The 14384-nt window shown below is 41.1% G+C and overlaps 2 protein-coding genes across 2 annotated transcripts; both read right to left on the reverse strand.

Annotated features, from left to right (window-relative positions):
* Positions 1-193: 193 nt before the first annotated feature.
* On the reverse strand, positions 194-10462 carry LOC132260598 (uncharacterized). Its single transcript, XM_059758824.1, has 5 exons — positions 10176-10462; positions 3748-4160; positions 1944-2278; positions 823-1746; positions 194-758 (listed from the first exon to the last, which is right to left on the reverse strand). Exons 2-5 carry the CDS (start codon positions 3925-3927, stop codon positions 398-400), a joined length of 1800 nt encoding a protein of 599 aa, XP_059614807.1. The 5' UTR covers positions 3928-4160; positions 10176-10462; the 3' UTR covers positions 194-397.
* An 844-nt stretch (positions 10463-11306) lies between these two features.
* Positions 11307-14251, reverse strand: LOC132260603 (sugar transporter SWEET1). Its single transcript, XM_059758831.1, has 4 exons — positions 13983-14251; positions 13691-13917; positions 11647-11822; positions 11307-11576 (listed from the first exon to the last, which is right to left on the reverse strand). The coding sequence occupies exons 1-4, from the start codon at positions 14132-14134 to the stop codon at positions 11454-11456; spliced, it is 678 nt and encodes a 225-aa protein (XP_059614814.1). The 5' UTR covers positions 14135-14251; the 3' UTR covers positions 11307-11453.
* Positions 14252-14384: the final 133 nt, after the last annotated feature.

Below are 14384 nucleotides of genomic sequence, written 5' to 3' on the forward strand. Positions count from 1 at the left end.
CCTAATCATACAATGTGACGAAAAAGGTAAGACTTTAAATTCGACACACCAGAAGCAAGACAGCGCTTGAATTTTATCATTGGAATACAATTAAGAAGTGGACACAGAACAGAAATAGCAGACACTTTTTTGGCGCAAAACAATAGGAAAAGATTGCCATTTCTTAATTAATCTGTTCGGACGAATTGATTAAATTAATCAAATTAATGAAGAAATCGTGCTTTCTGAAAGAAAAACAAACCTTCTTGTGGAAAAATACTGCAAAAACATCCAAGGCTTCTTCACGACAAACTATATATTGATCATATTGATGTGTTTTCATGTCTACTTGCTTACATACATGCTTCACTATATTGCCTTTCGCTTGAAACGAAGAGTTTTGCCGAGGAGTCTAGATCTATATATACTTGTTGCGTCCCAGAGAGGCGGTGTGCAGAGCGTTCGCCTCGCCGTTGAAGGGCGTTATGCCCCTGTGATGGGGCCTCTTGCTGGCCCTCTTCTTGTCCAGCTCCGCGAGGCCAGCCTCCACCGTCTGGAGGCTCTGGGCACGCTGCAGCGACAGCCGCAATGGCTTCTTTGGCGGCAACGGTCGCAGTGGCTTCGAGCCGAGCGGCTCCGAAGTGTAGTCCACATCCCTCGACTGGCCGCAATCCGAGTCGAAGTCCAGACTCTTCACGCTCCTGAGATCGTGAGTTCTCTGGTGATTCGCGATCTGGCCGTTCGTTTTGCGTGCCAAAACCTCCAGCTTCCGATCGGAACTGTAATACATAGAGAGAGAGAGAGTGAGACTTCGCCTGACTATCGGCAATGCGCCGAACTCACCTGGTGGATTTAGTGTACTCGTGCAGGTGATCTCCACTGCGAGAAATATGCTGGTGTCCATGGCAAGCGATGCGTCCGGCTTTCTGGGCATATCTCTCGCGGCGCGCCTCCTCGAAGTCCCTCTTCGACGAGATGCTGCTCGTAAGAGACACCGTTGAAGTGGACAAATTTCTGCGATTCTCCTCGCCATTCGAGATATGGCCATTATGTCCGCTCTCCTTCACGATGGTCGTCTTCGTGATGTGCGACGGCTTCACCTTCTGCGGCACAGACGGCGGATTCTTGGCGGGCTTCCCATCCACGATGGTCGTGATGAAGTTCCCACGCTGGAAAATCTCTGGCTTCTCCGACACCTTCAGACTCGGCGAGGAGATGCTGATGCTCGTGACGTGGGCGTTATTGGTGGGTGATGAGCGAGTTTCCTTGGTGTCTTGCAGCTCCTTCACCTGTTCCTCGAGATACGAGATGCGATGCTGCAGACGCAAATTGTCCTCCTGACTCTGCAGGAGTTGTTGCTGGGCAAATGGCATGGCTCTCTGGCGAATCACCACCAGCTGGCAGCGATTGGCTGTGCCGAGCAGTTTCTGCAGCTCCTCGCGCGTGCGCCCGCTGAGAATCTTCCCGTTCACCTCGATGATCCGGTCACCGCGATAGAGACCCTCACCATCGAGCGCCCACTCGATCCACACGCCAGGGCTGTCATTTCTGGATGAAGCCGCCCAGCGCCCAACGGTCACTTGCACCGCGTGCAGGCTGAGATTGGTGCCATTCTGCAGGATGCTATAGATGGAATTGGCCTCAGGTCGCGATTTGTCCAGGCGCGACTGCAGAGCCTGGATTTCCTCGACGAGTGACAAAAGCTGCAATTCCTCACGCCCCAAGGCGTACTCCAGTTCAGCTTGTCGGATCCTCACATCGATATTGCTGCAAAGACCAAAATTGATGGTTTAATTAATTAAACTAATTAGCCTCCAATCTCAGGAGATTCATCTCATTGATCATTTGTCCATGTGAGAAAGTTTATGATAGCTGTATAATTTAATTGCTCCGCGAAAGGACGCTTAATAAAACGCTGAGATTGATGTCCCGTTGTGCAAAAGATGCTGCACAAGATCACTCACTCTGTTATGTCGAGTTTGTCCAGAGCGGATTTGAGATTTCTGATGGCGATCTTCTTGTTCTCCGCATCAATCTTGAGTCTGTGCAGTCTCTGTTCCGCTGCTGGCCGCTCATTTTCCTCCAGTGGCGTGCCACAGGGTCGCGGCAGCTTTCCCAGACCCAGCTGCATCCTCAGACTCTGGATGATTGCCTCGCGATCCTGCAGCGCTGAGCGCACCTCCTTCGCCGGAGCGGATTCTGGTCTGGGCGATGATCTCACGGATGAACTGCCACCCAGAGACGTTCCCTTGCGCCTCCGTGGCGTACTTCCGCTGAGCGACACCTCAATACTGGCCATCTAAGAAAAAATTCGAGAGCTCGATCAATATGGAATCATGCTAAAGATCTCAAGAGTTGGAAGACTGTGTCGATGACCCGTTAATTCTCTTCTTGATTGCCCCAGGATGAGGCGTCTGAGACACTTGGTGGGAGAAATGGAAGTGGACAGCAGAAGAAAGAAGTGACAGAGTTCGAGATAGACCAATGTTGGCTGCGGTGGCAGAGATTTCTTAGAGAATTCACTGCGTCTCACAAAGAATCTCAACGAAGACGCTCTTTGTCAACAGATTGAGACAGTATCAGTGAAATTTGTGAGTCAAAGACATGCCGAAATGAAAGAGATTTCTTTTGCTGTGGGTGTGTCATCAGGGCGATGGAAATGAGTGGACAAAACAAGCTCTGTGTGTGGCGAAAAGTTGATGAAAATCCGTTTGAGCCAAAGACATTCCGTTGAATAATTATACACACTCCAAAGGTGCAATTCAGAGATGCTGGAACTGGTTTAGCCAATTGTGGAGGCCTCTAATCACACAGTCTATCTTCTCTCTTGCCTTTCAATTACTCAAGCGTATCGCGAGTAATCGATGTCTGGACACAGGCTGGGGAAAATAGACGTCTTCTTGCCACGCTCCTCAATCTGCATGACAAATCAGCGAATATTTATTGAGCGTAGACTTGAACTCTTCCACTCAATTCACGCGATTTTTCAACACCTCGCAAGATTTTTGGAACACATTTTTTTTCCATACAAAACACCTCAAATAAATCACAATAGTTACATATTCAATGCAATGAAAATGTCATATTTGTTGCTTTATATCAGTACATTTATCTCTTCTCTTTCGTAATGTGAAGCATTTCCAAATTCGTGTCTATTAATTGCGCGTGAGAAATGCGTTTGCGTGAAAGTTTATGTTTGGTGGCTAGTTAAAAACGACTCAAAACATCGTTTTAACAAATTGCAATAAAACCGACAATGAAAATCTCACTATTTACTCCTAAACTATTATTTACTCTACTGAATATCACGCTATTTCAGGTGAACTCGTGGAATTTACTGTTAAATTGCATCATTGCAGTAATTTTCAATATCAGATTTTTTGGGATTTGCTAGTCAGAAATGGCAAAATCTTCAACCTGAGCTTAAGAGTTTATTAATTAATCTGAAGACGTGATCATGTTTCAGGAAATCAAGTAGTAAATTAATACGATAGAAAATGTTGCAAGAAACCTAATATTCAGACATTCGTGAATCATTCAAAGCGACATGGACAGCACTTCGAAATGCATTTGTGCATAAAAGAGGACTCGAGGCGTGATTTGTCCTCAGACCAGACTAGAAGAACATCTTCTCCACTCTGACTCGCATGGCGAAGTGTACAAATAGTAGAGCTGGAGGTGATTGAGCAAGAGAGACGCGAGATGATACGAGTTTCTGATCACAGTTAGGAATTTACATATAATTATAAATGTATTTCATATTGATACCTTTGCTTCAAGTGTCTCCAGGTGGGCCATTCTTGGCTTTCCCTGCGGCGTGGCTGATGCTGGTGCTCCCCCAGTCGATAGGATTGTCATTGAAGTCGTTCTCTCCGGGGCACCGAAAAATGCGCGATTAGTGCCAAAGGCCGTGGTTGTGGGTTCACTCAGTACACTGCCCGATTCCATCTCACATTGTCCCACACAATCCCATGAGATTCACTATAGATGAGCCCTCTTCACCTCGGCACGATGGGCGTTTCTCAATTAAATCCTCTATTTCGATGCACTTTGCGAGATATCATTAAACCCGGAATCTCACAGCTTCTCTCGCGCCTCTCTCATCAATTTCACTAATTGAGGAAATTTGTTAGTCTCTTCGTGAGACAAAGCTCCTTCTGTGCGGCCGCTCTGATGAAGATCTGGATGAGGAGTGAGAAGAATTTTTTTAAATAAAATATTGTGTAAAATTATTTAACATTTTGAGCACATTTACGAGCCAAACACAAAATGTGAAATAAGACGAAAACTATAAACACTTCATCAAGGTTTTGCTTCTTCTCGTGAATTGTTTATCGCCACTGAACGTAAAAAGTGCCTGAGAGAAAGGTAAATAAATTTTCCCATTATACACTTTCTTGGCAATTTCATTGACGCGTTTCCCGCCCAAAAAAAATGCATTCATCTTTACACAATAAAAAGGGACAATCGTCGATGGAGGCGAAAGACTTCTTAAGTAATAGTGAAAATAAACAAACTTGCACTGCATAGAATTAAAATTCTCATTGTGTCTCACATTTGTTCTTGTTTTGAGATGCAAAACTCAGCTCCAGTTCCAGCGAATCCGCCATGAACACTGGCTGTGGCGTGCTTTTGTGAGGGCGCGAAGAAGAGGAATTTAATAAGAAATGGAAGAACCATAAAATGATAATTGAGAAGGTGAGAAAAAGAGAGAAAAAGGCTTGAAAATGCTCCTCTTCTACATGCTATTTTCTCCTCTGTTCTTCCCTTTTTATATAAAATTCACCTTGACCGCGCGCGAGTTCTTCGCTGTTAAAACTTGTTCTCTTCCAAGGTATTTTCAATGGGATTCTTCGGGAATTCACAGTTTTTGTCTTTCATGGCATAATTGAAATTGCTGTGTTCCAAATAATTTCTTCGATAGCCAGAGCCACTGCTCAAAAATTCAATATCGAAAGCATCGAAAGTGAATAAATGCGAAATCAAAATGGAAAGTAACATTTTATAGATATTTGTTAGTTAATTTTACAACATTCCATGTTATGATAAAGAAGAATCCCAGGCAAAATAAGATAAAGTGAAGCAATGGGTTTATTATGCGTTTTGGTTGTTATTTTCAAATTATTTTCCAGCCATAATTTTTCTCTTTTTGTCTGAAATTCTCCTCTTTTCGTGTTAGTTTCACTGCTGGACAATTTAGTGGTATTTCCATCCAATTTAGAATGATAATACTGCTGGATTTTGTAAAAGAAGGCATTTTACATGCGGGCAATTGAGGCCTTCAAAGTCCATCGTCAAATTTGAAATGTATTCTGTGCTTATTTCACCTCTAGGCCCGAGTCAAGATTAGGCACAGCGAGAGATTCATAATGTTGATAGGTCAGCATTAATTTTCTATAGTCACACTTTTTACCAATGCGGTAAATATGAGTTATTGTATCTCTTTTTCACAGTGTTTATTAATGTAACTTCCTGCAATTTACTTAATCCATTGTTTCAAATATTCCATATAACATAATTTATCTGAACACTGTTTTTTTCTCGGTCGCAGACACAAAAACTCCTAATTGCACGGAATGTCTGTCTGGAAGTCAATATTTTCTGCACGCGCGCTGCTCCTCAACGTCAACTGAATTGTTTCTGGGCGAGTGTGAAAAGCAGAAAATTAAAAATAATGATAAATATCACTCTCATGATGTGCAATGAGATTGCCATTTACATTTTCGGAGAGAAAATCTATTAACCCATTGACTCTTTAGGCACTTTATGGGCTGTTTCGTTGAATTATATGAATTAGAAATATTCACGCTTAAAGATTTCTCATGTTTCCTCTTTAGCACGTTATTTAGTGAGTTCAATCACTTTAAACAACTCTAATAGCAACAATTATTGCAATTATAGCAATATTTTACAATGGAAGAGTATTTTTCACGTTCATTTAACTCCTTTCGACTGTGCGTAATTTGTATAAAAATATTATTTTTTGCCCAACTCTTTCACTCACAGTCATCAATCAGAGATGAACGACTCGTTGGCAGTTTTGCATAGATAATGCTGAAGAGTTTTGATGCATTTTCATGAGGATTCATTGGCTTTTTATGAAAATATTCCTAGACAATTAACACTGTCATCCTATCATAAACTTTCACTGAATTCCTATTATGCTGCATATAAACAGAGTAATTTGAAAATCTCAGAAAGAAAATAAGCGTAAAATATAAATAACGATTTCATCTACCGTCCGACCTAATCCTCAACTTTGATAAATACAGTAAAAACTTTTGCTATTCACCTTTACAATGTATTTTTAGTTAATGTCCAGAGTTCAATGAGGAAAATTTGCTGACTATTCTAGTTCGTTTTACTATGGCTGAGTCATTTAATTTTGAGTTACTCATTGCTGAAAATTGAAGACCAAAAAACCGGAAATTGCTGTTGAAACTTCAATTGATTTTTTGTGGCTCTCGTGTGTGTGTTTTCCTACATTTTACACCCCAGCAAGTTGCAATTGGAGGGCAAAAAGAGTGTTTTGAGGGAGTCATTCTCTCATGTCGTGCAAGAAGTTGGTAAAATTGCTGTGTGAATGAATTCCTTTTGAAGTTCCTAAAGTGTAATTTTGCGGTTGTGGTTGGTTTGCTTGCGCTTCTCGCATTCATAGGGGTTAAGACGCGATCATGTGTCGTCTTTGGGAACTCTACTCAAGACTCTCGAGGAAATCAATATTATTGTGCTCATTGTCAGGAGAGAGAGAGAGAAAGACTTGAATGTAGGAAGAGAGGTTGAGTCCGCAAACAATAAAGTTCAATGGGGAGATTCTCTTGAAGCCCGCGTCTTCCCGCTGAAAGTCTCTTCGAGTCTCGTGTTCTCTTTTATTTTCATTAACTGTCTCCTCTGCTTACAAACCGTATCGCCTCTTTTAGCCATCATTTCTGCCGTCCTCCCGCCTCACCTGGATAGGTTCATTTTGCCGGCTCTTTCATTTCCCTTCCAACTGTTGAATATCTCTGCTTGTACGTACACCGCGTAATTAGATATAAGAAATAATGCCAACGCAGAGAAGACAATATAACATTCATAGAAAAAAAGAAGCGCACATCACAATAGAGAGTAAAAAATACGCGGAGGCGAGTTTTATTCCTTTCTTCTGATCTCTCGTTACTCTCAAAGTGATCTACTGAAGAAGAGTCTCTTCTTGGCTGCAACTTTCTGCGAGACAATAAAAGAAATGTTCCATCTCTAATTGCACTCTTCTAGATTTCTGTCTAAATTCACACTTTGCATCTCATAAACTAATTTCGAGCACTCAACAGAGTCTGGTTAGTCTTGGTTGTAACACGAACTGCATGATTAAAAGCATGGAAATCTTCAAGCAATCTCATCAATCTCTCTTTCCTATTGTTGTTCACTTTATACAACGATATTATGTCAATATATTTTACTGAATCAATTCTCTGATCATTTTTCTCCATTTCTTTTACTTTTGCTTGTTTCTCCTTTCATATGCCATTAATGTGCCTCTCGTAATATCTTTTTTTGTGTGTGGCTCTCTTCTCGCTCGAATTAGACTGACTTTCCAGCCATGCGTGATAATTTCATTATCATTTAACGCATATTTACAGTCGCCGACTGAATGTTGTCCCATGAAATTCTCCATATCATGAAAATTTCAAACCGACTCCCGTGTGGGTATTTTGAGACAATTGTGCAAAATTGCTAATTTATTGGTGGCGGAGAGTGAGATGAGGAAACGCCTTCGGCGGAGATTTACTGCTAAAGTCATTTTCATTTTGATACAGTTGCACCTCATCAATTCAGCACACTTAAAGAGATTTTACATATAGAAAAACGACCAACGACAAGAAGCGATCTTCGCTACTTTATATGCAAGACTCCGCGTGATAAGTACGTTCGAGGAGATAATTGCAATTATTTAGCCTGAAATGCCATCCGATAGACAGAGATCATGGTTGATAACTCGTGTCCGGTCTAATTTTCCCAGAGTTTTTCTCCGCACACTCTTGCAGCCGCGATCGCCAGTGAAGGAAATGAGCAAAAAGCGTCTCATTCATCGGATTTTCTCTTCAATTAAAATTGGGATTATAAACAGTGTGTGCGACTTGAGCAAACTCTCATCTTATGGAGTTCATTTCTGACTCGTAAATTACATAAAAGTATTTTATATATGGTTATTACGGGTTAAGTCTCAACGAGTCTTGAACAATTCCGTATAAAATTTAATTAACAACATCAGTTAAATATCTTAAATATTTGGAATTGTTTTTATGACTTGAACACCCAGTTAAAAGAAGAAAAAAAAACTGTATTTTGCAAGATGTCACCAAAGCCACACAATATCATATGATCAATATCAAATGTTTGAGTATCGCACTTATATTTGAAAAACTGTTTTGAACGTGAAAGAAACTGCCTTGTTTTATGACTTTAGCATATGCGTGTTGCGACAACAATGAGATCTAGTTAAGTTCCCCTCGTTCTGCTTCAATCCATTAAAATTATGACAATATTCGAGTGACTTTAAGGGCTGAGAATAGCGCTTTTGATCGTTATTCTTTGCTCTCTTGCCATCCAGGCGTGTTCAAATGAAAATTGCACGGAGAGGAAGCAATAAACCCAATTAGCTTTTCTGTGAATTTAATTATAAATCCCAAAAGTTGGGTGCGATCGTGCTATGATATAAGATATACGAGAAGCAGTGGAGCAAAGATCGTTATCTGGTAATCAAAGTGCGAATATTTTGAAGGTTAAACGCTGCGCAATCATAAAAAACGGTTGATAAATAGTTGAAAAATTGAAATTATTACTTCCTCTAAGAATACTTTTTGGTAAATTCATGTGACCATGGATTCTTCCACACAATGTAACCACTCAATTGATCGCAAAGTCATACAAGATCAGTTGATTGAGGGAGAAATTGAGTGTGTGACCTGAAATGTGTAAAAATCGATCACATTCGAAAGTAAGAATCTCTTAAGACTTTCTCAATCCGAGATTTTGAGGCACTTTAAAGTGACGATTCTTCTATTTCACCAAGTATTACACTTTAGTAATTTTTCTGCTCACACAGTGAAAGAGATTAATGGAAGTGGAATAAATTAGCACTGATGGAGATAGTGAATGGATTTTCTGATCTCTTCAATTGAAATTTCACATTGAATATTGAAATTGAATCACTTCTTCGCGTCGCACTTCGAGGACGCTCAACGCAAGAAGCAGACAATTAGTCGATGAGGTATTGTCTTGAGGCCATGTAAAATCAGCCATCGATTGTGAGTCATGTTCATTAAGGCCCGGAAACATTTCGTAAGATTCCCCCTACATTTCCCCTTCAATCTCTTCACTTGCTCTGCGCCAGAGGCAATGATGATCGTCTGGGGCGTAAGTAAAAACCTGCCATTAAGCCAGTGGTTTGGAATTTGAACAGAACAATCTCAATTTTTCAGCAAAACAGCATGAATTATTTGATTTCTTGCTTGTCAATGGCATGAGATTGATCAACTGTAATGGCCAAAAAGAAATTTAATAGCCGAGTAATAGCTGAAGAAGGTCATTTTTGGCATGATCTCTTCTCCTTTTTGCTGATGTCTGCATAATTTAAGCGTTTTTATCTGTCGCTCGTGAAAATAATTTCATTAGAATTCCATACGTAAAAACCAACAATTTTCGTGTCATTAGGAAATTCTCACTGGGAAACTTTCGGTCAAGACGTTGTATCACAAGATGTTTTTTCTGTGTTAATCTCTAGCTACTCTCCAGAGTCAGATTTATCTTGATGGCGCGTCTGCGACTATGAGAATGACGAAGATTGTGATCTTCCCTATACAATTTTGTGGAATAAATTCAAGAGGTTAAGGTCTTTTTTGCCCCTTCGCGCATTCGCTCAAGCACATGATCGCCAGAATTGCCTACAATCTCGCTTCCATCTCTTGTCTCTTAGAGTGCGTTCTCGATTCATTCAAGTGATTGTGTCGCGCGGAAAACAATTGGAATTGGCACAAGAGATCATGATCAATGAAAATGTCCATTGAACTGCGCGCGATCGCGCTGGAATGTGACTATTTTGCATAACATGGCAAATGTATTTTTGCATCCGCCTCCTGCAGAATCCATCAGATCCGTGGGATGCTGGGTTATTACTTAATAAACGCAATGGTATATATGTCACACACAGAACACACCTTAATTGAGGAGGAATAATTGCGCTTCCCAGCCACAATTCTATCACCCCTGCGTGTGATTCTCACTATTGCAGTGTCTCTCTTTTATCTGTGCTGCAGAGGGAAACCGCAGAATTCCCATTGTTTGTATCCACTCCGCTGTTAATCGCCTTGTTGCTGCCGTTCCCGATGAACACCACACACAAGCGTCGGAGGCAAATCACATCAAAATCCGCCGAAACCACTTGAAACATCTGCCACTATCGGAACCATCGTTTTCTCCTCTCGCACAACAAACAACCACCGATCGTCGCACAGGCACTCATCCAACGCACTCGCTTCCAACGGCGCCGCAGCACAAACTGAATCGCTCTGCGAGACTCGCGCTGAGTCTCAGGCCGCGTCAGCTCGTGAGGAGGGGAGTGTTTCAATTGAAAGCGTTGTCTGAGGGGAATGCTTTCAAATTCACTCTTTCATCTGGCGTCATCGTTTCCTCAAGTGCATCTTCCGCCAAGAGTCAAATCATCTTATCTCTCCCCCCAAAGTGCTGCCCAAATACAGAACGCAGACCCGCTCTAGAACGCGTTCTCTCTCTCGAGAGAGAGATGATCTTCCCGACAAACATGAAAAACCACTTCAAATTCCACCTCCCGGACTTTCACCCTTTCCGCACGGCATGAAAAGTGGGATGAAACAATGGCGCGGCTGACTTTCATCAACGGCTGCAAGAGTGTTTATGCATGTTGGGTAAAAAAGGGGTGTTCAATGTAGGCATTGCAATCAAGCTCTTTCGCATTGATGAGGGATTCAGGGAAACATTTCGCTGCTACAGACAAAATGCCAAGCAGAATGCCGGGGAGTGAAGTTCTGATTATGATTATGATTAAGCTCATAAAACTAAATAGACTATTTATCTTTAAGCAGATTCTGCTCTATATTAACAGCAAATTCTCCATGTCTTTCTGGAATAATTAAAATATTCTGACGGTGCGCAAAAGACCCTCGTCAGATTCTTCATGTTACACATTTCTCTTTCCTGCGCTAAAGCGGAATAATTGTGAGAAGAGTCTTTTTGTAATTACAATTTTTCACCTCGCACTCGTCTTTGTCTTTGGAAAAATTGCTGACATCGCATTCAAATAAGACCTCCTTTTCGTGGGAAAATCAAGTCCACCCTCAAAGAAAGCGCACATATTTTCATATTCAAGTCTTTTGATCATATTTAATACACAGATATTTCCTTTGATACTGACTGTGAATACCTGTCATAGCGATTAACCATTTGCATCTCTAACGTCCTTAAGACATTGTGACGCTCGAATCGAGCAGTTTGTACGATGGCCCACTCGAGCTCTTTCCCGGGTAGATGAGAAACAGCGACAGTTGCAGCACGGTGAGAACGCACCCCAAGAAATTCGGTATCTGCCAAAGGGAGAGCATCAATCGATTGAGCACACCGAAGAGAAGCGGCCTGAAAGTCTATCTTCCTTACCTGAATGAAGGTGTCCTGAATGATCACGCCATAGATAAACCACTGGAGACAGACAAAGAAAGAGGAGAGGATCATGGGAAAGGGAAGACTATCGGAGTTCTTGACTCTTATCACATGAAGCAGCATTGTGAGAGGGGCTGCGAAGAAGAATACAGTCACGGTGCAGCAAATAATACCTAAAAAGAAACATCGACAAGAAAAGGGGATTGAGTGAATTCACACCTCATTTTGGGTATCAAATAAATAAAAATATGCCTTGACTAAAGGGGGATTTGTATCGCTTCTGTAAATATAATTAATACAATCGCTGAAGAAATGGAAATTTATAGATGAAGATCTGAATTTGTTTGCTTTACTCGTTTCAGGCTAATTTTTTTAAAGCAATTTTAAGAATGCTGAATAGAATAAAAACCCTTTGCACTTTTATATTGACAGTTTTTATTTCGTCCTTAAAAATACTCCTGTAAAGTTTTTACTTTTATTGTCTCATTAAACTTGAATGAAAAACAATATTTTTCTTCACATTTCTACTCGTCCCAAGAGTTGAAATGCAAATGAAATTACTGCCATAAATCCAAATTCACTTTCTCCCATCATTTGCTTGAATTCACAAGGCGCTTTGGAACCCGCAGGACTTGTTTTTGAGCGTCTCAGCTTCGCTGATCTTTCTAGGAACTTTATCAGACGAACAAAACCTTGGCATCTTTGTTATAAAGGAAGTTTTATAGAGGTGTGAAGACATGTATGAGTCCTCAGATTGCCAATATCTTCGAAAAAGGCCCCACAATATTTGCAGTCATATTTTGTGTCATTGGCGCCAGCAGAATGCTGATCCATGTGCTTATTCAGCTGAGAATATCGCTCGAATTTTTGAGTGCAAAGGTAGCATGAGTATATCAATACATGACTTCTCATATGCGCCTTCAGATCGATGTTGCTTGCGAAGCGCCTCTCGCAGTTCGCACACTTAAAAGGCAACACGCCTACTGAACAGCCCTTCGGGTCGTCTTGAAAGTTATTCCTGTGTATGGCGAGATACTCCTGCGTCGCGAAAGTCCTTTTGCAGATGACACACGGGAATTTTCCAGTCGATGCGCTTTGCTTTCGCTTTCCCAGAACAACTTTCTGATGATCTTCTATATGTGATTTGAGGGCTCTTTCTGTGACGAATTCAGCATCACACATTTCGCATACAAAAGAATTTGAATGCCCTCCAAAAATCGTCGTGAATTCCTCTGGTTCTACGTTTTCATTTTCACAGCTTTCCTCATTGTCGGTGTAAGCAGGTACGAAAACAATCTCTGGACATTCCTCAATGACATCTTCCTCCTCATATCCTTCCGCGCAATATGAAAAGCTTTGATTTTCCAATTGGTCAATGAGTTTCTTACTGGTTTCCTCGTATTGAATCATAAAGTTATAGGCCATTTCCAGTCTCTCTGAGCAGGAAATGCAGATAAAGCACAACCAGTTGTGCATATCCTAAAATTATTATGTTTTAGTGGGAAATAACGTGAAAAGATAATATTAAGTGCTTTACCTCAAATTGAATGAGTTTCTGAAGCTTTTTCTGCAAGTGACTAAACGCGTTCGCAGTTAAATCAATGAGATTTTCCTTTGCCTCACAAACTCTGCACACTGCCACAATATTTAACAACATAGTTGACGAACTAGCCATAATAATCATGCAGCACCAGAAATATTACACAAACTCTGTTTGCTTTTATCAACAAGAAAAGAAAGGTAAACAATAAACCGGTGTGACTTTAAAGTCCTCTCGAATAAGAAGAAGAAGAATGCCGCGTGGTACATTTGACATGTTCACATGTTCAAAACCCAACAAATGCTAATTAAATACCGCACTGATTAGATATATACATTGCTTTTCCAGTGCAAGTGCAAATAAATAGAAAATCACAACCGAAAGTAGAACAATCGTAGCGATAAAGAAAATGTAAAGATACATTACGCAAGGAGGCAATTTGTGCCTGATAATGGGGTTGATAGTGACGCACTTAGATTGCTGTTATCACACATAACTCACCTAAAACTTCCACTGATCTTGATAATTCGATTTCGTACTGTGTGTAGGCCACCACAGATACAAGAATGAGCAGAACTGTGGCGAATTGTCGCAGAATCACCTTCTTATTAGTAGAGAGGACGTAAAAGATGACAGTGTAGCCGAACATAAGGCATGTTCCGGCAATATTGACTAGAACCACTGACGCTTCACTGGTCAAGAGACCATACTTTAGCCACAGACTGCATCTGCAAGGCAAAACAAACAATTAGCACAGGCTTTCAGGGGCTCTAAAGACAAGGGGCAGGCTTACGAAAGGAATCCGGATATGAAGGGCATAGCGGAAACATTCTCTGTCGATTTCCTCTGCATGCACTTCCGGCAAACGAGAATCCCCGACAAGAACTGGAGGATTGTCGAGATGACTGTCGATGTTGACAAAATATCCAGCAATTCGATTGCCATTTCACACGATTTTTATCACTAAAATCTTCTAGGAACACGACGCAGTGTTGTTGACATTTGCAGTGTTGTGCTGTCTCGGAGTGTTACGTCATCAACAATTGATTGGTTTCCCAGTTCTTGCTGATGTTTTCCGTCAGAGGCGCTGACAGTGGTGAAGAGGAAAATCCAATGCGCGCGACCGGTGAATAAAAAATAGCTGAAATATATTCAATTTCTCTTTCAACCCAGAGCAATATACCGTGAAATGTAT

The sequence above is a fragment of the Phlebotomus argentipes genome, unplaced genomic scaffold (genome assembly GCF_947086385.1).
Source record: "Phlebotomus argentipes unplaced genomic scaffold, Phlebotomus argentipes genome assembly scaffold_18, whole genome shotgun sequence".
Classification (NCBI taxonomy): Eukaryota; Metazoa; Arthropoda; class Insecta; order Diptera; family Psychodidae; genus Phlebotomus; species Phlebotomus argentipes.

Excerpts from the sequence above, each read along its gene's own strand:
- LOC132260603 (XM_059758831.1), bottom strand. The coding sequence starts at position 14,134 with ATGGCAATCGAATTGCTGGATATTTTGTCAACATCGACAGTCATCTCG. Across the intron at positions 13,918-13,982 it reads TTCATATCCGGATTCCTTTC|ATGCAGTCTGTGGCTAAAGT; the intron begins GTAAGCCTGCCC and ends TTTGCCTTGCAG. Across the intron at positions 11,823-13,690 it reads AAGATCAGTGGAAGTTTTAG|GTATTATTTGCTGCACCGTG; the intron begins GTGAGTTATGTG and ends GTTTCTTTTTAG.
- LOC132260598 (XM_059758824.1), bottom strand. The coding sequence starts at position 3,927 with ATGGAATCGGGCAGTGTACTGAGTGAACCCACAACCACGGCCTTTGGC. Across the intron at positions 1,747-1,943 it reads GACAAACTCGACATAACAGA|CAATATCGATGTGAGGATCC; the intron begins GTGAGTGATCTT and ends TGGTCTTTGCAG. Across the intron at positions 759-822 it reads GAGTACACTAAATCCACCAG|TTCCGATCGGAAGCTGGAGG; the intron begins GTGAGTTCGGCG and ends TATGTATTACAG.